The sequence below is a fragment of the Anolis sagrei genome, chromosome 1 (genome assembly GCF_037176765.1).
Source record: "Anolis sagrei isolate rAnoSag1 chromosome 1, rAnoSag1.mat, whole genome shotgun sequence".
Classification (NCBI taxonomy): Eukaryota; Metazoa; Chordata; class Lepidosauria; order Squamata; family Dactyloidae; genus Anolis; species Anolis sagrei.
The window spans coordinates 92,494,307-92,518,242 of NC_090021.1; the positions used below are offsets into that span (position 1 = coordinate 92,494,307).

The 23,936-nt window shown below is 39.7% G+C and overlaps 1 protein-coding gene across 1 annotated transcript in view; it reads left to right on the plus strand.

The window, feature by feature from the left end:
- Window positions 1-23,936, plus strand: part of LAMA4 (laminin subunit alpha 4) — a 106,905-nt gene that overhangs the window by 45,137 nt on the left and 37,832 nt on the right. The window contains exons 8-17 of the mRNA XM_060753191.2: window positions 2,333-2,443; window positions 6,268-6,379; window positions 10,230-10,397; window positions 13,795-13,988; window positions 15,864-15,980; window positions 17,767-17,915; window positions 19,010-19,151; window positions 21,347-21,443; window positions 22,549-22,662; window positions 23,546-23,731. Coding sequence (XP_060609174.2) covers window positions 2,333-2,443; window positions 6,268-6,379; window positions 10,230-10,397; window positions 13,795-13,988; window positions 15,864-15,980; window positions 17,767-17,915; window positions 19,010-19,151; window positions 21,347-21,443; window positions 22,549-22,662; window positions 23,546-23,731 — 1,390 coding nt within the window. The remainder of the gene's footprint in view (window positions 1-2,332; window positions 2,444-6,267; window positions 6,380-10,229; window positions 10,398-13,794; window positions 13,989-15,863; window positions 15,981-17,766; window positions 17,916-19,009; window positions 19,152-21,346; window positions 21,444-22,548; window positions 22,663-23,545; window positions 23,732-23,936) is intronic.

The window sequence follows — 23,936 nt, forward strand, 5'->3', positions numbered from 1 at the left end:
TTGTCAGTGCTATCGGTAGAAAGGGTCTTTATTCGGGCTTAATTTAATTAATTTACACATTTATTTTATTATATTTTATTTGTGTTGTGCTTTAAGTTTGCCTATCAACATAGGCAATCCTATGAATTTCATAGGATTTTCTTTGGCAAGGAGTACTCTGAGGTGGTTTTGCCACTTTCTTCCTCTAAAATATTCCCTAAATACAGGCATAGGCAAACCCAGGCCAGTGTGCCAGATGCGACCCTTTGGGTTCTTGCCACTGGCCCCAGCCATGTGTCACAGTCCTGGCCCTGACCCCCACCCTCCCAGTCACACACGGTTGTGCAGTGCTCTCTTGACAGGTCTGCACAGCCACATGGCAAGCCCTCCTCTTTGCAGAAGGACATGGTGGCCCTCTCTCTCAAGTCTCACATAGCCGCGTGTCAAACTTCCTCTTTGTGGGAGGACAAGGTGGGCTGCTGTGGAGAGCCCTGTGCATCTGCATGTGAAATCCTCTCTCTCCCCTGCAGATAGGATATGGTGCCTTTACAATATTTAGGCCTCTTTTTTCCCAATACTAGGACTCAAGGTAGCTCATAGAATGACTTTAAAAAACAGATACTCATCTAGGACTTTTCACCTCCAGATCTCTTGCCTGGAGATGTCAATGGTCCAAATATGAACTTAGACAGGATGGAGGTAGTCTTGGTCATGTAGTTATTCAAGCTATGTTGTATCATTCCTCTTAAAAACATAGGGTTGTAGATGGAAGGTACTTTTAGATCAAATTTTAGCCATGAATGGTCAAGTCTATTATAGCCAAAAGTGTCTTTGCACAACAGACAACCATGGTAATGGCTGGAGAATGCAGATGCAAACAGGGTGATGACTATCTTAGTTATAACATGCTTGGATTGCCCTGTTTATATTTGTAGAGTTAATTTTTGCCCCATTTAAAAAAATAAACTCCAAATGGGGCCTGTTGGGGAGCATTTGAGGGCCTGAAAGAGAATTAGGACCATTCTGTTGGCTGCCAAGCTATAGAACCCATTGCTTACAACACGTAAAGGTTCCTTGTGTTTGTGGATTATAGTTAGGAATTTTTAGCATCATTCTCATTGCAATCATCATCATTATTATCATTATCATAATTTCATGGTATATAATAAATTAGGATTTGTGTGACCTTCCAAATGTTGTTAATTGAAACTCTTGATGACCACCACCAATTATTATTCTGACTAGTTTAATGGGAGCTACAGTTAAACACTATTTGGAAGGCCACACAATTACTACTCATGAGTTTGAAAGGGGCAGTTTTTGGATTACAGCTCTCGGATTCCCATTGGCAACATGGTCTACTGAGTTCTGACATCTATAAAGCTGGTTGGGGAATTCTAGGAATTCTAGTCAGGGGTCTTCCTATTATTAATGGCATTTACTATGCTCACTGGATAATTGCGGAGTCCGCAGTGGCACAGTGGGTTAAACCCTTGTGCCGTCAGGTCAACGGTTCGAATGCGGGGAGAGCAGGTTGAGCTCCCTCTGTCAGCTCCAGCTCCCCATGTGGGGACATGAGGGAAGCCTCCCACAAGGATGGTAAAACATCAAACATCTGGTCTTTCCCTGGGCAACATCCAGGCGGCCAATTCTCTCACACCAAAAGAGACTTGCTCCTGACACACACAAAAAAACTCCTGGATAATTGCCAGGAATATGTCCATCACAACAGAACAACAGTTATTCCTCATCACCTTTATGACCAGGAGAAAAGTAGTTAGGAATCAAGTATAAACAAGGCAGAGTTTAATCTTAACCCCTTTTTTTAAAAAAAAACTCTGCATGGGAAAAGCTGTTACATCAGCTTTATTTTTGTATTCTTTCTGTCTTTTTCTTGCCATCCACCCAACTGAGAGTGGGTTGGAGCTTCACATGTTTATTTTGAGCAAAAGGTTTCTACCAATTCCATGCACCACACTTTGTACTAGCATAGTTTGAAGAGGTATGCTGAGAGGTATGTGTGGTATGGAAAGGGAAAAACAAGACTAGGCCAGGAATGTGAAACCTCCTTTAGACAATGGGATAGATTCCCAGGGAAGCCATGCAATCCTCTACTCAATAAATTTTAATAAAGCACTAAATAAGCATCTGTCAGTAATGATTTAGGATTTAGATGCCTGACTGCAAAAAGTTAGCCTGCTGCCCCCATGAGGTTCTTTTGATTGTAAGACATAAACTTAAGATCATCATTACAATGTTTGTTGAAAAATGTATAAAGAAAAACACTGAACAGAGATATAAAAACATGTCAAGGTACACACACTAACATTTTCAAAATTATTTTTATATGTAGGTAAAACTATCTGAAAAGGATAATGCTTCTGGACTGATGAAGAGCCAGATTGATCATGCAGCCAACGAGATGACTGATCTTCTCAAAGAAATCAATGCACTTGATGAAAAGGTTTGCCTGCTGTTTGAAATTTCCCCCCATTCCTTTCATTTCCCTGTTTCAAAAGAACCTGGTATAAAACTTGGTGATTTGGTGGAAGCAACTTTTCATGGAATGAGAAGATGGATTAATGCTACGAGAAGAGGCCTGAGTGCCAAGTTTTTATATACCTATTTCACTTGCCTGCAACTACAGGTGTGCCAAGGAAAGGCTCTTTCCATTAGAAAAGTTCAATTTGTGGAATTCCCTCCCCACAGAGATTGACTAATTTTATTTGATAAACTTTTTTAGGGAGCACAGATGTTGTTGTTTTGAAAGACTAACTCAGCTACCTTGCTGGACATCTCCCAAGAGAGATTTACCTAGTGCAGTGGTGCCCAGGTGTTTTGGCCTACAACTCCCAGAAATCCCAGCCCATTTACCAGCTGTTAGGATTTCTGGGAGTTGAAGGCCAAAACATCTGGGGACCCACAGGTTGCGAACCACTGGCATAGTGCTGTGGTGGTTGTGTCACCTGATTTTGGGGATGAATCTACACAGCCATCTCTGATTTTTGGAGTCCTGGAGTCCAAAGATGTCAGAGGGAGCCCACCCCCTCTTCCTAGCCCCCCATTAGGACCCTAAAATTTATGAGATTTCCCTCTTCACATCTCCCATCTCCTGAGGCACCATTTCCTCAACTCACGAGGGCTCTCCAGAGAAGCTCCATGGCTGCCAGCCTCTTTTGGGGTGAAATCGGGGGCTTTGGGGTGACTTCATGCCATTCTGATTTGATTCATGATGCCATGTATCTACCCTCCCCCCCCCCCCCCAAGGAAAAGCCCAGGGTTTAGGTTGGAGGTGGAACTAGAACCCGTGCAGAAGCAGGTTATTTTAACCCATTTCTGTACAGCTTTTAGCTCTATGTGAAAGCATCCTGAGAGTGGAATTTTATAATACTCACAGATATAATTGCCAATTACTGCTACATGTGTACTTTGGGGGGGGGGGCGGATTGTTGCCAATGGCGGTATTCTATCCACAAAGGTTGTCTTCAGGATGGGTGCCGCCTGTGGCCATTTAGTGGTCAAGGAAGATGTACAACAGCAGGCAGTCTTCCTGCAGGTGTAAGAGTGAGAAACAGAAAGATATTTCTGGCAGGAAGATGATTTCATACTCCAGACCAAACAAGTTCTGATTCCTAGAGAACTTGATGGTCCTCTAGAAGGCCAGGGAGGCTCCCTAATGGCGCAGTGGGTTAAACTGCTGAGCTGCTGAACTTGCTGACTGAAAAGCTGGCAGTTCAAATCTGGGGAGCAGGATAAGCTCCCACTGTTAGCCTCAGCTTCTGGCAACCTAACAGTTCAAAAACATGCAAATGTGAGTAGATCAATAGGTACCGCTTTTGCGGGAAGGTAACGGCATTCCATGTAGTCATGCTGGCCACATGTCCTTTGAAGTGTCTATGGAAAATGCCAGCTCTTTGGTTTAGAAATGGAGATGAGCACCACCCCCCAGAGTCGGACACGATTTGACTTAATGTCAGGGGAAACTGTTTCCTTTACCTATTAGAAGTCCAGGAGGTTGAAGCTGAAACACAGCCTGCAGTTTGGCCATCCACCATCATTGTCCTGTGATCCTCAAGCCACTAAATTATTGTGGGGGTGGTTAGCTTGAAAACAGTGAATTGGTGTAGAAAATAATAGAAAGGGGAAAGTTCCTGGGAAACCACAACCCATCAGATTAGACTTTGCATAGCCCTGGGTGATTTAGAATGTTCCCAGATTAACCATTTCACATATTCTATTTTCATGGAGCATCCACATGACATTGAGTTTTCCCCATTATCTTTTTGTAACCTCCATTTCACTTAAAACCCAAATGGTTTTTTGTTGGTTTTTTTTTTTTTTTACATTATCCTAGTTCATAATTCTTCACTTCTCCTATGACATCCATTCATTACGCTGGCATGGTGAAATAGCTTACCTACATGCCTATGCACACACACACACACACATATACATAAAACAAATCTGTGAGGGCACCTAGTCCCATGGTAAAAAATAACTTCTGCGTCTGTCACTCATTTGGTGCCATGTTTTTTCTAATACGATAGCATGTCAATGTCAAATTCTAAACTGATTATAGTAATCAAAGTGAAAGCAAATCAGCCTTTCTTTGAAGACATTTCAAGCTGTAGTGATTGTACGTGGAAACTTTCATAACATTTTCATTAGCATGATTAGACATACTTCACAGTCTCCTCCAACCTTACAACCACTTCTCTAACCACTTACAAGTCATTTCTCAATAGCAACTGCATGAATCCACTCTTTAGCATTCAGGTCATATAGTGACCCTATTATTATCTTGCACAGTCTGTAGCAAAAGATTAAATGAAGACTGCAATTTTTCTGATAGCCATGATATAATCAGGCATGCTTTATATATCTCTCAGTTCTGTGTGATGTAATATTTGTAACGTAAAACCTATAGTACCACTATACTTGTGGATAACATCAGATGCCATATGGTATGGGTCTTTCCAATGCAAGCACTGATCCATCTTTGGAAGGAGCAACTTTGTACTCAGGACCCATATCCTAGGCCCTTTCACACTTTTACTGGAGGTGTCCAAAAGATGCCACCAGTAAAGGATTAATTCGAGACAAAGCAGGAAAACCCGAATTACTTTGATACTCCAATAGACCCAGGCCTTCCTGAATGCCCGGGTTTAATGGAGTATAGGGTCCTGTGGGAACACGCCCACGGACAGTCCCAGGACTACTCAGGGGCTTGTCTGCATACCCATCTCCCACATTTTGGGCTCCTGGAGTCCAAAGATGCAAGATGGTGCTGGCCCCCTCCCCAAACCCCTCCCCAAACCCTTTTAAATAAAAAGAAATCATACCAATGATGCAGAAGAAGCTGGGGGGGGGGGGGCAGGCAGGATTGATCCAGCCCATCTCCTTGTTCATCATTGATATATTTCATCAGGCTGGAGAGAGGTCTAATGGCTTCCGGTAAGTTTTCCCCCAGTAGTGCAGTGGGTTAAATACTGAGCTGCTGAACTTGCTGATCAAAAGATTGCAGGTTCGAATCCGAAGAGTGACATGAGCTCCTGCTGTTAGCTTCAGCTTCTGCTAACCTAGCAGTTCAAAAACATGCAAATATGAGTAGAACAATATGTACCACTCTGACAGGAAGGTAACGGCACTCCATGCAGTCATATGACCTTGGAGGTGCCTATGGACAATGCTGGTTCTTCGGCTTAGAAATGGAGATGAGCACCAATCCCCAGAGTTGGACACGACTGGACTTAATGTCAGGGGAAAACCTTTACCTTTAAGTTTTCTTTTTATTTTAAAGGGGGTTTTTTTTGGGGGGGGGTGGCCATGGCAGAATGGAAGTTACTATGTTGTCATGGGGACAACCCATAGAAAAGCCCATTTTCCCCCCTGGGGTGTATGAACTTTAACATGCTTTGGAGAGGGTTTACTTAAGTGTCCATGTGATTAGTCTGAAGATTTTTATATTGCTTATCTTTCCCATCATTGGCTATAGCTGGTAAACAACATGGAAATATGTGATGTTTGGAGATATTCCTTTATGTAATTGTGACAAATAATATAACGGGTATAAAGAAGAGTTTCCAATTTGCTTCATCTGCAAATACCAATCACATACTGAGAGGCAACTCTTGCCTCAGCGTTGTCAAATATTGTTTCTGCTCCAAAGACCATCATGTGCTTATCAGCCAGAAGCAAGATTTTGTTTACACTAGTTAGAACCTATGCATCCCTGTAGATATAAAAGTCAGAAGGGAAAAATAATATATTCAAATGGTTTATTCACAGAGAAATCAAGAATCAAAGAAAAGCCTACTGGTACAGAAGGAAACCATGGAGATCACAGATCGTGCTAGTATTCTTGTGCAGGCACTTGAAAATATGATAGATAATGTCCAGGGTAAGTGGGGGTGGGTTGGTGTGTGTGTGCATGAGTGTGCATATGTATCCATCCTAATAATCTGTATCAAGGGACCAATGAAGCTGCTATGAAGAAAAATAATCATAACCATATCCTAAACAGAGCTTTGGGGAGTTACAGTTCCCAGTATTCCCCAATTAGCACAGCAAATGGCCATACTAGCCGAAGGGTGTGGGGAGATGAGGTCCAAAGATTACCTTAAATGCTCATGTATACGTTTTGGGGACCAAATTATGGATATGACTCATGGATAAGTTGGGTATTATTCCACAGAGGGGGGAAACATCCGTGCTGCCACATTAAGTGAGCTGTAATGGCCACTACTGCCATTTTTTTTCATCCAGGCATTCACTATTCCACTCAGAAAAGGAGATGGTGCTTTATCCATGGATAAAAACCTTCACTCTTATCTGAAAATGAACCATCACCTTATCTGAGTAGACTGGTGAGAGCTTCATCTGTCCTGGGAGAACCTAAGAAAAAGAACCCTTCTACCATCTCAGCCACCAACACTGCTGTAATTTTCCTGCCCAAGCATTCAAAAAGCCTAGAAGTGGTACTGTGGTGGAGATAGTAGAAGGGTTAAAGCTTCTTTTAAGTTCTTCCAGGACAGACTAAGGACCTCTTCACACTGGATTTTGGGCCCTTTTTCTACCAATCATCATCAGATGACGCTGGTATAGCACCACCCACATTCCTCCCACAGTGGAAGGGAAGCATCACAAGACGCTTCCTCTGCCACCTTGAGGAGGAAAGTGTTTTGTTGCCCTTTCCTCCATATGATGGAGAGAAGGGCAACACAGTAATGCACGTTGCCACTCTTTCACCCATATGATGGGGACAGGACACCAACAAGCCTTGTCCAATCCCCACCATATGATGGGAAAGGAGGGAGGGCACGCAGGGCGCCACAAGGCATCCCACACACTGGCCCTTTTGCCAGTAACGGATGAAGAGGTCCTAAGCTCTCCTCTTTTGCCACTCTACTCAAGAGAATTGGGTGGTTCCTTGTTCAGATAAGAGTTAAGATACAATACTTACATTGGCCCAAGGGTAGGTCAACCCAGGTTTTTGGGATTGATTTTTTGACTGAAATTTCTACATAGAATAGATGATTACATAGAATAGCTTTCAAAACTATCTACACTTAGCATATAAAATTGGAAGGGTCCTAACTAAAGCCCAAGTTTCCTACAAATACACAAACAATCATTCCCACTTGAATGAATGGAGAGCTCTATTATTAAATTGCTAGAGCATTTAGTGAATTTTTTTCAGATTACCACTTCCAGTTTATAATATTCTGAGACCAAAAAACCTGTTTCCTGACACTAACCAACAAACTATTAACAGAAAACTCATCAAATTGTATTTTGAGCACTTATTCTAACAGATTGTGCTCGACTGAGTAAGAGGTTCAGTTTTCTACTTTCCCAGTTTGTCATTGTAATATCAAGCCATGTCAGTGGCCATATATCCCTGGCAAAAGTAAGTAAGCTTGGCCTTTTCCTCTCTCCTTTGTTTTTTCTCCGTCTATTTTGGAATAGTGGTGATCACCCCTGGGGTATTTCTATGCTGAGAGAAGGCAACTAGCCATACAGACTACACATATTGATCTCATAATAGCTCCTGCCAGCTGTGTGGATCAGAAAGGGATAAAGCTTCCTGTTTGTGTTGGAACAATGCATCAGCATCCTTTACAAGAGCAATTGGAACATGACTACAGTGAGGTATTGCAGGAAAGCTTCCTCTGTTGAAGCCAAACAGCTGTGCACAAGAATTATGGGATGCATTACTTTTAAAAAGCAGAGGAAAATGTTTAAATCCTGTTCGACAACTTTAGCAGACCTAGACTCTAGAAATCATTATGTTCCTCAAAATGCACATTTGATGGCCCCATTGCATTTTGTTGTTATTGTGTGCCTTCAAATAATTTCCCTCCCCCTAAAATGAACATATTTGTGGGGTTTTCTTAGCAAGATTTGTTTGAGGGGAGTTTGTCTTTGCCTTCCACTTAGAAAGAGAGAATGTGATATCCCCAAGGCCATCCAGTCAGTTTCCATGGCTGTACAGGGAATCAAATCCTGGTCTTCCGAATCCTTATCCAACACTATACCATGCTGCCTCTCCCCATAGAATCATCTCATGAGAAAAAAAAGTAGCTAAAGTTAAGCCGCTCTAAACCTAGTCAACAGATTGATGAAAGAACACCCAAACATTTCATTCAAACTACACTGCATGCTGCTTCACGCAGTAGGCTCCTGATAAGAGACATATGAGTAATATAAGTAAGGCTGTGCTGAAAGTTTGTATATCTGAACAGACAATATGATATTAGAGTTTCAATATAATGTTTAACTGATAAAATACTACCTCTTCAAATACTTTGAATACTGAATATTTTCAGCCTATCTATTTTCTGACATTCCATATCTCTGATGCTATTTTAAAAACCAACCCCCTTATCCTTCATCTTTACTATGTGATTCAAGCTATTACATATAACTATGTATAGCCAGGGCTGCAGTGACGCAGTGGGTTAAACCGCTGAGCTGCAGAACTTGCTGACCAAAAGGTTGGTGGTTCAAATCCGGGGAGCGGCATGAGCTCCTTTAGTTAGCCCCAGCTTCTGCCAACCTAGCAGTTCGAAAATATGCACATTTCAGTTGATCAACAGGTACCCCTTCGGTGGGATGGTAACGGCGTTCCATGCAGTCATCTGATCTTGTTTAATTGCTCTGTTTCCATGCTATTTCCTATGCTACTATACTCTCTATCCACCTTATTGAACCACCCTATCCTTTAAACAGTTCATATAGTACCCTCCTCCCCCCCTCCAAAATCAGTCTGCTGTTGCTTTTGATGTTTGTTTATTATTGTTTATGCTGTTTTATGCTATTTTATTTGTTATTGTTTTGTTTTTAATTGTATGTTGCCTTGGGCTTGGCCCCATGTAAGCTACCCTGAGTCCCTTCAGGGAGATGGAGGCGGGGTAGAAAAATAAAGATCTTCTTCTTCTTCTTCATGCCAGCCACATCACCTTGGAGGTGTCTATGGATAACCTTGGCTCTTCGGCTTAGAAATGGAGATGAGCACCACCCCCCAGAGTCAGGCTTGACTAGGATTAATGTCAAGGGGAAACCTTTACCTTTAACATGTTCCACCATTACACTGCCTTGTAGCCAATCAGATTTGGTGAAATCCAATTCAAACATGAAAGTAGCAATTCAATTCACATTCAGAATAGACCATCATTTTTGTCCTGTAACAAAAAAACAAAACAAAAACACTAAAAGGGCATACAGTTGTCACAGCAAGCAAAAAAAACCCCTACTTTTTTCAGCTGACTTCTTGTTTTCCAAACACATATTTTCAGCATACTGACAGAAAGACTGAAAGTGTTTCCCATTGGACTTTGTAATTTCAGAGGGAGAAGAAGAAAGCAACCACAATCCATAGCAAACCATATATTCCTCAGTGCATCATTTAATTGTGGTACAATTGTTGTTACCTACTAGGAGAATAAGTCTCATTGAAATATGTAGTGTTTCCAGGGTGCCATAGTTGCGCCCGTTGACTGCAAAAGTTTCTTTCTTTCCTGGAAACGTGCTATACAACTAGCAGCCAAATACTCAAGGGACTGGCATAAAAACAATTTTTCCAGGCTCTGAAAAGAATTCCTATAGAAGTTTGGGATGTCAGCAGAATGTGCTATTAAAATTATGCAGAAACAATCAATCAGCCATGATTCAACATAGCATATGTAGTACTTTGCTCTGTCACCTTGATTCATTGTTGCTCCATGGGCCTGTGGTTTGTTTGTCCACAGAAATCAACAGCAAGGTGGAATACTATGGGGTTGAGCATGATCTGAGGCCTGAAGATATCACCCAGAAGCTCAAGGTAGCAGAAGAGATGATGAAGGACATCAGAGCCCGCAAGCCATTCACCATTCAAATGCAACTTGCAGGCGAAGAATCTGAAGCAGCACAGGATTGTGAGTGCTCTTTTTGTCACAAAGACACAGTCTAGCATAAAAATGCATAGAGAGTTTCATGTTGAAAAACACATACCCACAGACCTTTATGCTTGCCAACTATATTAAATATGTGGAAGCTAGATAAATATTCCCACGGCTGACATAAAACCAAAATTCTTCTTTTTTAAATTTTTCAGTTATCTATTTATGGATTGGATTGCTGTAAGTTTTCTGGGCTGTATGGCCATGTTCCAGAAGCATTCTCTCCTGACGTTTCACCCACATCTATGACAGACATCTTCAGAGGTTGAGGGGTCTGTTGGAAACTAAATAAGTTACTTAGTTTCCAACATACCCCTCAACCTCTGAGGATGCCTGCCATAGATGTGGGCAAAATGTCAGGAGAGAATGCTTTTGGAACATGGCCTTACAGCTCGGAAAACTCACAGCAACCCATTGATTCTAGCCATGAAAGCCTTCGACAACATATTTATGGATTATTTATTCTTTATATTACACTGACTTTCTCTCAACAAGACACCCAAGGAAGCTTACAACATGACCTTTTTTGGAACTTCCATCCACAAGATTATTTCAACTATAAAATGTTTAACTCCGGCCACCAAAAATCAATCCTTGGTTGCTTATAGAAGCACAGAAACCTATTACTTGTGGTGAGGGTGTATGATTGCCACTTCAAAAGACAAAATAATCAAATCAACATTTAAGGAATTATTTCCATAAGAAGAAAATTGTGATTTTAAAAACCTGGTTGAAATTAAGTTTTCTTAGATTTTATGTCCTTAGTTATCATTTATGATAAGTAAGAGAGTCTAGTCTGGTAAAATAAGATTAGTTGCTTTCCTTTCAGATGAGATCCACCTAATATCCATCCTAACTAACCCTTCAGAAACACATATTATAGAGCAATTCCCCTCCCTCCGCTGCTGCCCCTGACCCCCAGATTCTCCTGTTGCCTCAAGCATTAATGGTTTTTCTGTCTGGGCAGAATCTCTTTTGACCAAACTTCCTTTTGAAATTTTCCATAATTGGATTATCTTCTTTGCATAAAAAAATCACAACCTATCAGAGCCTTCTGCAGACTCCATTCGTCAGCTCTTCCCTCCTTTCCCCTCCTAAATCTTCCAATATATCCAGTTCCCTCAGATACTTTTGTTGTTGTCATTTCCTCTGCTCTAAACAATGTCATTTCAGCTAAGTAAACTCAATCCTCAAAAACAGTCACCACTTATCTCCTCCAGTGCAGTGGTTCTCAATGTGTGGGTCCCCAGATGTTTTGACCTTCAACTCGCAGAAATCCTAACAGTTGATAAACTGGCTGGGATTTCTGAGAGTAGTAGGCCACAACACCTGGGGACCCACAAGTTGAGAACCACTGCCCTGGTATGACTTTGGACTTTCCTGGACCAAGGCATGGCCTGGTATCAAGAGTCAACTCATTCATGGAGATCCTTCTCAATGAGGATCTTTGTCAAAGAATATAAGATTTAATAGACTTACAAATGAGACTATTCAAAATACAAAATCATCACAAATCTCAACTGCTGGAGCTAAATATCTTAATATATAGGAGAGACAACTCTGCATTAAAAATTTCAGAGGAAGAAAATATCAGAAAGGAAGGAACTACAGATAAGAACTTGCAGTAAAGTGTGAGAAGATTTTTGCAATAAAATTTCAGAAGACGTGATGCTTCCTGATGTTGATGCTTGGCCTCATAAGTTTTTTTTTTTTCATTTGGCAAAGAAAGTGACAGTCTAAACCAATCTGTCAGTGCCAGTGCTGAAGATGAACAGGAACGCCATAGCTTCAGTTCTGGGTAAAGCCAAGCTCAATGTTGTTAAAAGTGTTTTTACAATTTCAGGTGGCAAACATATTGTCACTCTCATAATAGTCTTAGACACTCCCATAAAATGCATTTTGTGGTGCCAAGCTGGAATCACAAGCTGGAGTTCACTGCTCAGTAAAACCAAGGCAAACCTAACAAGGATTTTCACATTGTACCACACCCAAACAGATGGCCATACAGATTTCTTCCAGAAGATATCACCCTAAGACCTCATGGTCCAGAAAAAGAAAGGGTATCAGCCTATTGAAAAGAGGAGTTTGGCGGAAGCTTGATAAATGTGAGCAGCAACAGCCCATCATGAACCTTGGAATATTATAAACAGGGTGTAAGTAGGGAGCCTATTAAATGTTTTGATTGCTTAACTGTCATAATAATAAGATGGAAGACAGCAAAGAGATCAAGGGGGAGAATGAAATAGAAACAGATAAGAGAAAGGGACAGATAGATATAAGAATGAGCTCATAAGAGTAATACAGAGGAGACATCAAATAGGGTTAGTTGGGGAATACTCCATACGCCAGGAAATAATGCCCAACTGCTCACTGGAGGGAAGGATATTAGAGGCAAAGATGAATTACTTTGGTCACATAATGAGAAGACAGAAAAGCTTGGAGAAGACAATGATGCTGGGGAAAAATGGAAGGAAAAAGGAAGAGGGGCTGACCAAGGGCAAGATGGAGGGATGGTATCCTTGAAGTGACTGACTTGACTTTGAAGGAACTGGGGGTGGCCACAGTCGATAGGGAGCTCTGGTGTGGGCTGGTCCGTGAGGTCATGAAGAGTCAGAAGCAACTGAACAAATAAACAACAAGAGAATGTTGCCAATTCTAATAATAAATCTTTGGCACTGTTTTCCTTTGAATCTATATCTGGGGGGTTCTTAATTTGAGGGATTATAGGAAAAAATCAGTCACAGAAATACAGATCTGAACTCAAATCTTGTGTTTGTCCGGTACTGTAACCACTTTGGGGCTCCCCAGTACCAAATCTTGTGAGTATTTTTGCAAGGAAGTGATCTACAACATATATCAAGTGGCATCCAAATTTGGAAGTCAGAATTCTCTTCTTCCCTTCTACAACAACCCAACCCTATATGTAACCCAGCTTCCTCCTGTGCCTCTTATGCAGCAGGTAGTGATCAGTGGAGAATGAACAATCACTGAGAAGTATCCAGCTATGTGACTATATCCAGACCTGACAACAGAGAAGGGATCTTCTAGGATGTCCAGGGACCCTCCAGATGTCCTGGAAGAAGACATCATCATTGTGTCTCTTACTATAGTCACATAGCCAAATGCTTCCAATCTCTTTCACAGCTGCTACATAGCTGTGAAAAGTGTTCTGAGGAAAAGGTGACTCCTGAGGGAATCAGGGGGTGTTTCATAGTTCTGGCATGGAGGAACTTTATATTACATCTTTCAGTGCAAGATATTGGCCATATTTTATAATATGGAAAGATACATGGCAATCTGATTGTCCTGGAGCTTGTCTTCAGTTCATTTGCAAGTGAATTTGCAAAGCTTTATCATCTGTGTCTTCTCTTAGTGCTAAAACAAGTTGAACAGTGGCAGCAGAGACACAATGAAAGCAGATCTCTGATTCCTGACATACTGACCCAGCTTGCAGAGCACAACACCAAGCTCACAGACTTGCAAGATACCCTGGGCCAAGCGGCGGATTTTATCCACAAAGTTGACACAATGAATAAGGAAAATATTGCAACACTTCAAGATTATGAGGTACCGCTCTACAGGATACTACTTTTAAAGTTCTGCATATTTTATTTCTTATGGTTTTAAGGTTTCATTGTAAACTACCCAGAGGAGCTTAATTACTGAATGAAAGGGGTGCATGTATTTACATGTCATATCTCTATATGTGCTCACTTAATCTTTTCATTAAATAATTCACTCAAATATTTATAAATCTAGCCTCTTTCAAAAAAATTCAAACAAGAGAATAATGTAAACATTGAAAATAATTCAAAACAATTTTTCAAACTAAAACAATTTTATAACTAAATGTATTTGAAATGCATTATGCTAATCCCAGCTCATGGGTTGCAGGCCACATAGCTTTTAGGCTACAAGTCATATGTAACCCCAAAGGACTTAAGCATGTCCCTCCTAATCTCTGCTATCACTATGTTCCTTCACATCCCAGTGGCATATAGTGGGTTTTTTTCCTGCTGCTACTAGTAATAAGGAGAGTGATTACTATAAAGATCACTGTTGGGTTGGGTGGTAGAAAAGATTTTTATTCATTTATTCAGGAAAAACTCATACAAATTGTGTTTCCCTTGCTAAGAAAGAGCAAAGTGTATCAAGAACACTGGTAAGGACATGAAAATACAATAGAACTGCCCAGTTCCTCTTGCCAAGGAAAGTAGATAACAGGTCTGTGTGTAGATTGCATGTGACCTTTGAATCTAAAAATGTGTGCATCCCTGCTTGACCCAAAATCCTAAAGATTAAGAGGAACTGACAAATAGGGGATTCTAGCTAGCTGTATAAAGTACTTGGACTCAACCATTTTAATAAAGGGAGCATGTTTGTACCATCTGAAAGCTGTTACACAAAAAAATCCACCCATCTTAAGTACCTGCACATCTGCAAGATTTATTTGTAATTTTGAGAAGTAAACTTTGAAAGTAATTTTAAAATAAGAACAGGTACAATGCACACAATTGAAAAAAAACATATAGAGTTGTCGTTTAATTTTTTTAGTACATTAGAAATGTGGCAATAATGAGGTAAACATGAAAACTAATAATCATATTAGGAACACACATTAAAACTGCTTGAATTTCAGAGCCAGAAGAAAACAAGCTTTCACTCAACCTGATATAACGACCTCATAATAATATGTCACTGGAATTGCCATGCATTGTGGTGAACACAGCAGTGCCCAGCAGTGGAAACCGTCACCCCACACCCCGCATCAACCGGCTTCCCCCCTACCTCATCCCACGGAGGGGAAGTGTTCGCCACCCAGCTTCCCCCATAGATCCCAATGTAACACGGAAAGCCTCCTATATTGCCATAGTGGCATACACTGGTTCCTCTTTAGTGTTGCAACAGAGCCCCGCTGGAAGTAGCTGTATGTTGTGGGATGGGAACAGGTGGGCTCCATCACAAAACTAAAGAGGAACCAGCATTGCCACTGAAATTTACTCCATCTGATGTGGTCGTAAAACAAAGATTAGAAAATCAAAGTGGGATGGGGGAAAGTAAATTAAATATGTGATGATATATACTGAACAAGTTTGAATATTCCAGTCAAAGATCTTGATTTACTATAATAAGATTTTATTAATATTGACGTTGTAGTTCAAACATGACCTTTCCAAGCTTTGGCTCCAGTCTACTCATTGCCTTTTAAATTTGTTTTTTCTATAGCCTTTTGGACACAGCTTATGATATATTTATTGCATTGAGTCTTGTTTCAGAAAGATATGTATGGGAAACAGAGTAAAGGTCATCATTGTGTTTTATCAGGTTTTGTGTGGATCAAGAGAACCAACATAATAAGCCCCCAAAATACAGTGTTGTTTGAAATGTATAACTATCTAATGCTTTTAAGAACTTGGTATTTGTTTCTTTTTTTTCTCCTAGAAGCAACAAGAAAAATTGGAGGGACGGATTAACAGTGTCAACAATACTTTGTTAACAGCTGAAGATATTTTAAATGTACCCGTTCAAATCAACTTAGATCTAAGTGAAGCAATCCAGGTAAATTCCTTGTGTAATGCATATTTCCCCACAGATCTAAATAGAATTAAATGTTACATGACTACCAACTTTAACCATAGTTAATGCTGGCCAGTATTGGCTAAGAGAAACTCGAATTAGTACTGACCGTATTTAATAACAATGGCAAGGCTTGACTTTACTGTAGTCCGCAGTTTTATACCTCCTTAGCTTTTCATAAGCCCCATTGAATTTAGTGGAGCTTGCTGATTGGTTAGTTGACTGATTTTTATTCAATTTTTTTCTCCAGAAAATGGGTTTCTACAATATTGCATAAAAGTAAGGTGAAGGTAAAGGTTTCCCCTTGACATTGGTCATGGTCAACTCTGGTATGTGGTGCTCTTCTATATTTCTAAGCCAAAGAGCCAGTGTTGCCCATAGGCACCTCCAAGGTCATATGGCCAGCATGACTGCATGGAGCGCCGTTATCTTCCTGCAGAAGCGGTACCTATTGATCTACTCACATTTGCATGTTTTCGAACTGCTAGGTTGGCAGAAGCTGGGGCTAACAGCGGGAGCTCACCCCGCTCCCTGGATTCAAATCACCAAGTTTTCGGCCAGCATAAAAGTATAATTATAAATAGGATAAAATATTAAAACAGAATTAAAATAACTCCTAGTTTAAAAATTGAAATCACAATTTAAAAATCCATAGATAAGTACAATAAATGGCACCTATGTGGTAACCATCCATTTCCCCATCAGCTGGCCAGATCTCCAAAGCCTGACTGAATTTTAAAAGAAATCTTTGAAGGACAACAGGTTGGGAATCAGCCAAACTTTTTTTTTGATAGATTTATTTGCTGGTTGCTCCCGTGCAGGAATGGTGATTTTTGTTGTTGCATGAGGACTTATCCAAGATGCAGAATATATATGAGGGATGGGATTCAGCATCTTGGATACTCCTTAAAGGTTTAGAGTAAAGCCTGGAGTCGTCACTGTGAAAGATGGATAGGTATGAAGTCCACCTGACAGATACAGGTCACAACGAAGGTAAAGAAACACTGAAGAGAGGGAAGGAATGGAGCTTCCCTGAATAAGCTTGATAACCAGAATTATGTAAAAACATATTTGCTTATTCAAACAAATGGGGCTGCTAGTCCTCAGAATTTTCTATTGGAACAACCTAAATTGACATCAGTAGGGTCTAAAACAACACAACTACCTCGGAATGTAAGAATTCAACATAAGCAAAGTTGAAAATCACCAAATGAGATTTAATTTATTGAAACCTTATGTGTAATAAAGTAGTTTTCAATAATATATGCATTAAACTGATTATCTCATCCATTCAAGATCTAGATCTTAGATAGTCCATCTTTTTCTGGACTATACCACTTTAGACAGAAATGGCAGCCAACAAAATTGAATTCTCTTCCATACTAACAAACATCATCTTTGAATATTGAAAACACAGATGGCAAGAAGCAGTATTCTAAGCAGTGTTTTGTATTACAATATAATGGTATAGTGCAGTATAGTAATATATACTGATATTGTACTGTGCTAATAATATAACATATTGTATGAAAATATATATTGTAAGCCGCTCTGAGTCCCCTTCGGGGTGAGAAGGGCGGCATATAAATGCCGCAAATAAATAAATAAATAAAGAGAAGCTTTTGGTCAAAATAAAACACTTTCATTATTTTATCTCCTGATTCTTGGAATTGAATTAATTCCTAAAAACATTGTTCCTAAAGGTCTTTGGGGGGTATCATAGTTTTTTATACTTCTTTTATTGTATTTGCTCCTCTTCTTTGGTCAGAATGCATCTGGATTCTATGCAGAAATAGATGGTGCTAAAATACAACTACAGGACAAAATTTCCAACCTCTCAAGATTCGACGATGACTTGGTGCAAAGGGCTATGGAGTATGCAGAGGAGCTTCATGTTCGTGCAAATGAGCTCGATAGGTAAAAAAAAAAACCCTGAAGTTAATTGGATTGAAAAATCTTCATATCAGCTTGTTGTTGCCAGTGATGATAACATCATATGTTCATGAGAAAGAAAAAGGCCATCACAAAAATTACAAATCTAAAGTGTTCATTTAAATGAACACTTTAGATCAGTGGTTCCCAACCTGTGGTCCATGGACCACCAGTGGTCTGCAAGAAAAAAAATATAGTCGGCCGCCTCACCATTACTACACCGTTGCCTCGAAACCATATGGCAACAAGAGCAACTGGTCTCTTGAAACCCTCTTATAGTGCTGAGGCAATGGGGATGTCAAGAGGGGAGAGGCTGACTATCCATGAAAGATTACTACTACCACATTAGCTCTAGATTACTAAATATGATTTTCTGTGAGTGAGCAGATGGTGACTACTGGATGGCATATGTTCTGTATCAGAAACTAGAGCTGGTGTTCTATGCAATGCAATTTTTTGAATCAGCACCCCAAATAACCAAACTGAATCTAAAGTTGACCAAAAACTGATTCGTAACCCTTTTGATACTAATGTTGGAGAGTGGTCGCTGGCCAAAGTGGTCCCTGTTCAAGTGGTCCCTATTCAAGTGGTCCCTGGTCAAGTGGTCCCTGGTTTAAAAAAAAAGATTGGGAACCTATGCTTTAGATTATCTCATAGGATCACAAGAGCAGTTCGAAGCTAAAAGTGGGTTAAATGAATTGCATCCTAGTACTATACCTAGAAGAGGTTTGAGAAGACAGTACTTTCAACAGCTTATCCTCAGAAAATGGTTTCAGGAAAAGGTCCATACTGAGATTGAGGCTGGAACAGTAAAAACGTGTTTAGTATTTCATGAAGCTTTTTTTTACATTACATTTACAAATATTTACAAATTTACTTTTTGACAAGTGACCATCAAAACTTTTAACAAGTGTTGTTGGTTTTTAATATTATAAGCTTTGCTGGAGTTGAATTTTGCGCATTCCAAAAATGTACAACGATGCCTATGTCTATGTTACTTTATTCTGGCAATTAAATTTCTATCTTCAGTGGTATTCTGGACTCATTATATTTTTTCTCTTTTTCCTTCTCTATCACAGGACCTTGCATGGTGTAGATACAAATGGTTTAGTTAAAAAAGCATTAAATGCTTCCAACGTTCATGAAAATATCATAAATTATGTAAATGAAGCCAATCAAATATCTGTATTGGCATTAAACACTACAGAGCGAGTCAGTGATGTAAGTACTATTGCTATCCTAACATTGTGATCCTTATGTGCTTTGGATAAGGCAACATTTTTATCTTCTTTAAAAAGACGTGAAAAATCCTATACAATTCCCTTCCAAATGGCAGATACTTTGGAGTTATATGCCAAAGTAATTAAATTGTGCCTTCAAATGTTATATATGTGCAATAGTGCAGTAATGTCATATACAGGTTCCTCGTCTCTGTCTTCTGTTTTCAAGGTGAGCTACATGTCTAATGTCTTCATGACTGCTTTGGGTTTCTCAAAATAAAGTGGACTCACTGCTTAGCTGCTATGGGGAGCCCACATAATGCACTGTTGGATTTACAGCAGAACTGCTTTACTCTGGAGCTTCTAGTGTCCCATTGGCCCACATTAAGGACTGGACGCAGTGGTTCTGTTGCAAATTCAGTCATGCATTGTGTGGACTTCCTGCAGCATCTAAGCGCTGAGTTTTATAGGATCCTGGAGTTTTTGAGGTGTGGATAGCTGGATCGGACTGGAGCTGGCCTAATCCACTGTCCATACTGCCAATGGACACAGAAATCAGTTCCCTGGAGAGGTGTACTGGTGATATTTGATTTCTGGTGATGTCACATCACAGAATCAAGCTATGTGTCCAAAAATGTGATGTCACCATCAAGCCTCTGCGAGGGATCTGCTTGCTGGCAGAAATACAGTGGTAACCTAGATATGCCCTCAGCCCAGGCAACCATGTGGATGGCCAAAGAACTCCCTGGATGCCCCCTTGCTGCACTGGAGCAGCTATGGAGCACTTTAACCCAGATTTATTCAAAAGTTATAGACACAATCAAGGCATTTATTTAACAGCTCTGGGCAACAGAATGGCAGACTCAGCCAATCTTTGATCTGTTCCTGCCAATCTATTGATGGGATGTGTATATTGAAACTTCCTTATGATATACAAACTACTCCATGCATGCCGGATCATGTAAATCCCCATTGTGATGTCAGAAGGCAGCCTAAACTCATCTGAATGGCATGTCTCATTGTTATGCCATTAGTATGCCATATATCAAACATACTGCACCAAAGCCAAATCAGTTCTGCTGCAGTCTCCAAACTGTTCCAAGTTATTCTGAGATTTGGAATAATTTTCTAGTATTTATTCAATATATAGCTATAGATATAGATATATGGATATATAGATATGTATATAATGTTTCCATATGTGAAAAATTACCATGGATTGAATCTAATCTTTTTGGCTGCTTTTGCTTTACAGTCTGCAAAGCCTTACTCCCATCCTCCCACCCTCCATCAGCCACGCTCCAGTTCTATTATGGAGAATCTCATCATATTTTAGAGGTGTATTTGGTGTACCTTCACCTATTCCTTCTCTTCTCCCCTTCTTTCAACCTCCACTGGATCAAATTCTCCTCTGTGAAACAAATGTATCATGTGAAATAAAGACTATGTGTTACAAAACCCATTGCATTTCTGTATACGAGCCAGCCATCTGTTTTGGCTGCAATCTCCATAAATAGTAACGAGGAATCATTTTTACACATAAGAACTGTTCAGACATAAAGACCTTCTGGATCTGTCTCATAAGAGGTATAAGATTCAGCAAGCTGTGCTTCCAGGTCGAGAGTTCAAAAGACACTATGCACCTAACTTCTCTTCCTTAACAGTTTATTCATAGAAATAAAAATATGTGCAGGAGTAGAAAACATGGAAGCGTAATAGGTGGAATTAAATATTGCCTGGAATTCCCCTCAATAAAATTTTGTGAATAAGATAATAGCTCCTGTGATAAATGCTTTGTTAGGAGTATCTTCAAGTGACTACTTTTGTAAATTCTTTTTCTTTTTTTCTTTTTTTAATAGTCCTCATTGAAATTTATAATTAAAACTAAAAAAAGAGAAAAGGATAATAAAAATGGAAGTGGAGACAAAGAGAGACAGAAGGAATAGTAGAGAGGAGGAAAGAGGAGGAATAGAAGAAGAAGAGAGAAAGGGAAAAAAAGAAAAGAAAAGAAAACTGTTAAAAATAGATATTGAATTTAAGATTCTTGACTTCCAGGTATCTTCCTGAGGTCTTTCCCTTTTCTTTCCTTTTGTTGTCGTTCTTCTTTTTATCATATTTCTCCCTCCCTTCTTCAATTTTTCATTTTCATTTTGTAAATTCTTTTTCTAACTCTCCTTTTTTCTAATGAATTTATAGGCTGTTGTTGGAATTGGCACCCAGATAATTTACCATAAAGAGGAAAGCAACAAACTTCTCAAGCAAGCAATAGAACAGGAACGAGCGTCATATGCTAGTAAATATAATCCTTTCCTTTGGTTCAGATGCTGTGCTACACTACATGCCCTATTTTCCCCAAAATAAGACCTACCCCACAAAAAGACCTAACATAATTTTATTTGAGGATGCTCGAAATATAAGCCATATTTCAAAAACAAGCCCTAGATACAGATAATTAAAAGATCAATTTGGAAAAATAAGACAACCCCTGGAAATAAGCCCTAACGCATCTTTTGGAGCAAAAATTAATATAAGACCCTGTCTTATTTTGGGGAACACAGGGTATGCAGAAAGAGAATACCATAAAAAAAGAAAGATGTTGACATAACAGAATTAATTATCATCATCAAAAATTCTGGAGATCAAATTCTGGAATATTTTGAACCTGGCAGAAACTGTTCTAATAAGCATATATTATTTTATGCATTCTATATCTTATCGTTCTCTGAGATCAACAAAGCAGCTTGTGTGTGTGTGTGTGTGTGTGTGTGTGTGTATCTCCTGTTGCTTTGCCTTCAAATCATTTCCAACTTACAGAGGCCAGTAGGCAACCTTATTACAGGATTTTCTTTGCAAAGTTTGTTCAGAGGGGTTTTGCCTTTCTTTGAGGCTGAGTGTTATTTTCCCAAGGTCACACAGTGAGTTTCCATTTGATATCCTATTATCAAGCCACATTTAAGATTTGCAGAGTTTGGTACTATTTAAACTAAAATATTGTTACTTTCCACCCAATGTTTTCCACATCTCTACTGTTTTACAATTATAATGTCAGCTATCATAAGTGTCTTATCAGCTGTTCCTTTTCATTTTAAGAGAAAGGAAGCCCATCAGGAAAAATCCAGATCCCACTGTTGCCCAGGAGATAATTTAAGCTACAATATACAAATACATGTATTCCAATGGTGTTTACTTTAGAATAGACTTGTATAAAATTGCACTGCAAAAAAAATATTCTAGTAGAAAGATGTTTAGTTTGTGTGCCATTGAGTATGCCCTAAATGAACAGAGTAATGCCTAGTTAAATATATAGTAGAGTAATCTTTCTGTGTGTTAACATCAAGACTAGAGGCCATCTTTGTTAGGACTCACACAGTAATGAAAGTATTTCTTCTATTTTACAGATGATTTAGCTGTTGCAGACACAGAGCAACGTGTTAATGGAACTCTTGATAGGAAGAATTATCTTAAAGGCCATTTTATGAAAGCCATTGCAAAAATACAGACATCAGAGCAAGGTAGGTATATAAATACTGAACATTTTAATCTATTCATATTACATATCCTTTTCATGATTGTCAGACAAGATCCAAGGGACCGGGGAAGCCTATGTGATTGTTAACTTAGGACGCTTCCACACTACACTTAAATGCATGCCGAAGCTGATTAAAAAAACAACAACAAGACTTTATTTATATCTCGCCCCATCTCTGTGGGGACTCAGGGCAGCTCACAGACATAAAAAGGCAAATATTCAATGCCTTGTACTGTAATAAATACGTTTTGTGTGTGTGAGAGAGGAGCGATTTGAGAAACTACAAGTCACTTCGGGTTTAAAAGAATTGGCCATCTGCAAGGACATTGTCCAGGGGACACCCAGATATTTTATCATCCTGTGGGAGGTTTCTCTCCTGTCCCTGCATGAGAGGCTGGAGCTGACAGATGGGAGCTCACCCCACTCCCCAGACTCAAAATGCTGGCCTTTTGGTCAGCATTCCTGCCAGCACCCATTGCACCCCCGGGGCTCCTAATAAATATGTAATACAATTTAAATAAAATATAATTTAAATAGTATAAAACTAGGCTGTTGGGAATTGTGGGAGTTGAAGTCCAAAACACCTGGAGGGCCCAAATTTGCCCATGCCTAGGCTATACTATGGACTGCGTGTACATTTTCAAGGGCAGAAAGATACACCCCAAAATAAGTGGTGTTTCTTTGGGAACGACTAGATGTACCCTTTTCTCCTGCTGATCCAGACTAGTTCACCATTTCTTATGATGGAGGCAGCCCAAAAGAAACAGGAGAAAAGCCTTAAATGTGTGGATGTGGTAGGCTAACTGAGTGTATAAAGAATCTCCTTTTACTGATTTTTAAGAATCATTATTCTGTTTATTTCCTAGACAATGCAAGACAACGTTTGGAGCAGCTTAATTTCATTATTAATCAAACACTAAATACTGCTGCCACAGTGACCCAGACTACTGGTCCAATGGCCGATAATCTGACCAAATGGTCCCAAGACCTGAGGAACTTCAAACCTGAAAGAGCAGCTTTTGAACGTGTCACTGTCACAACAAGGGATACAGGTATATTGATGGGCATCCAGAATTCCCTCTATTGTGTAAAAGAGATACTAACCACTAGTACTTTGCTGGGACAGCGTATGATTCTTTAAGAAATCAGAGGCAAATCATGAGATTCTAACAACTTGTCTGAGGCCACCTCTATACTGCCATATAAAATCCAGATTATCTGCTTTGAACTGGATTATATGGCAGTATAGAGTCTTAT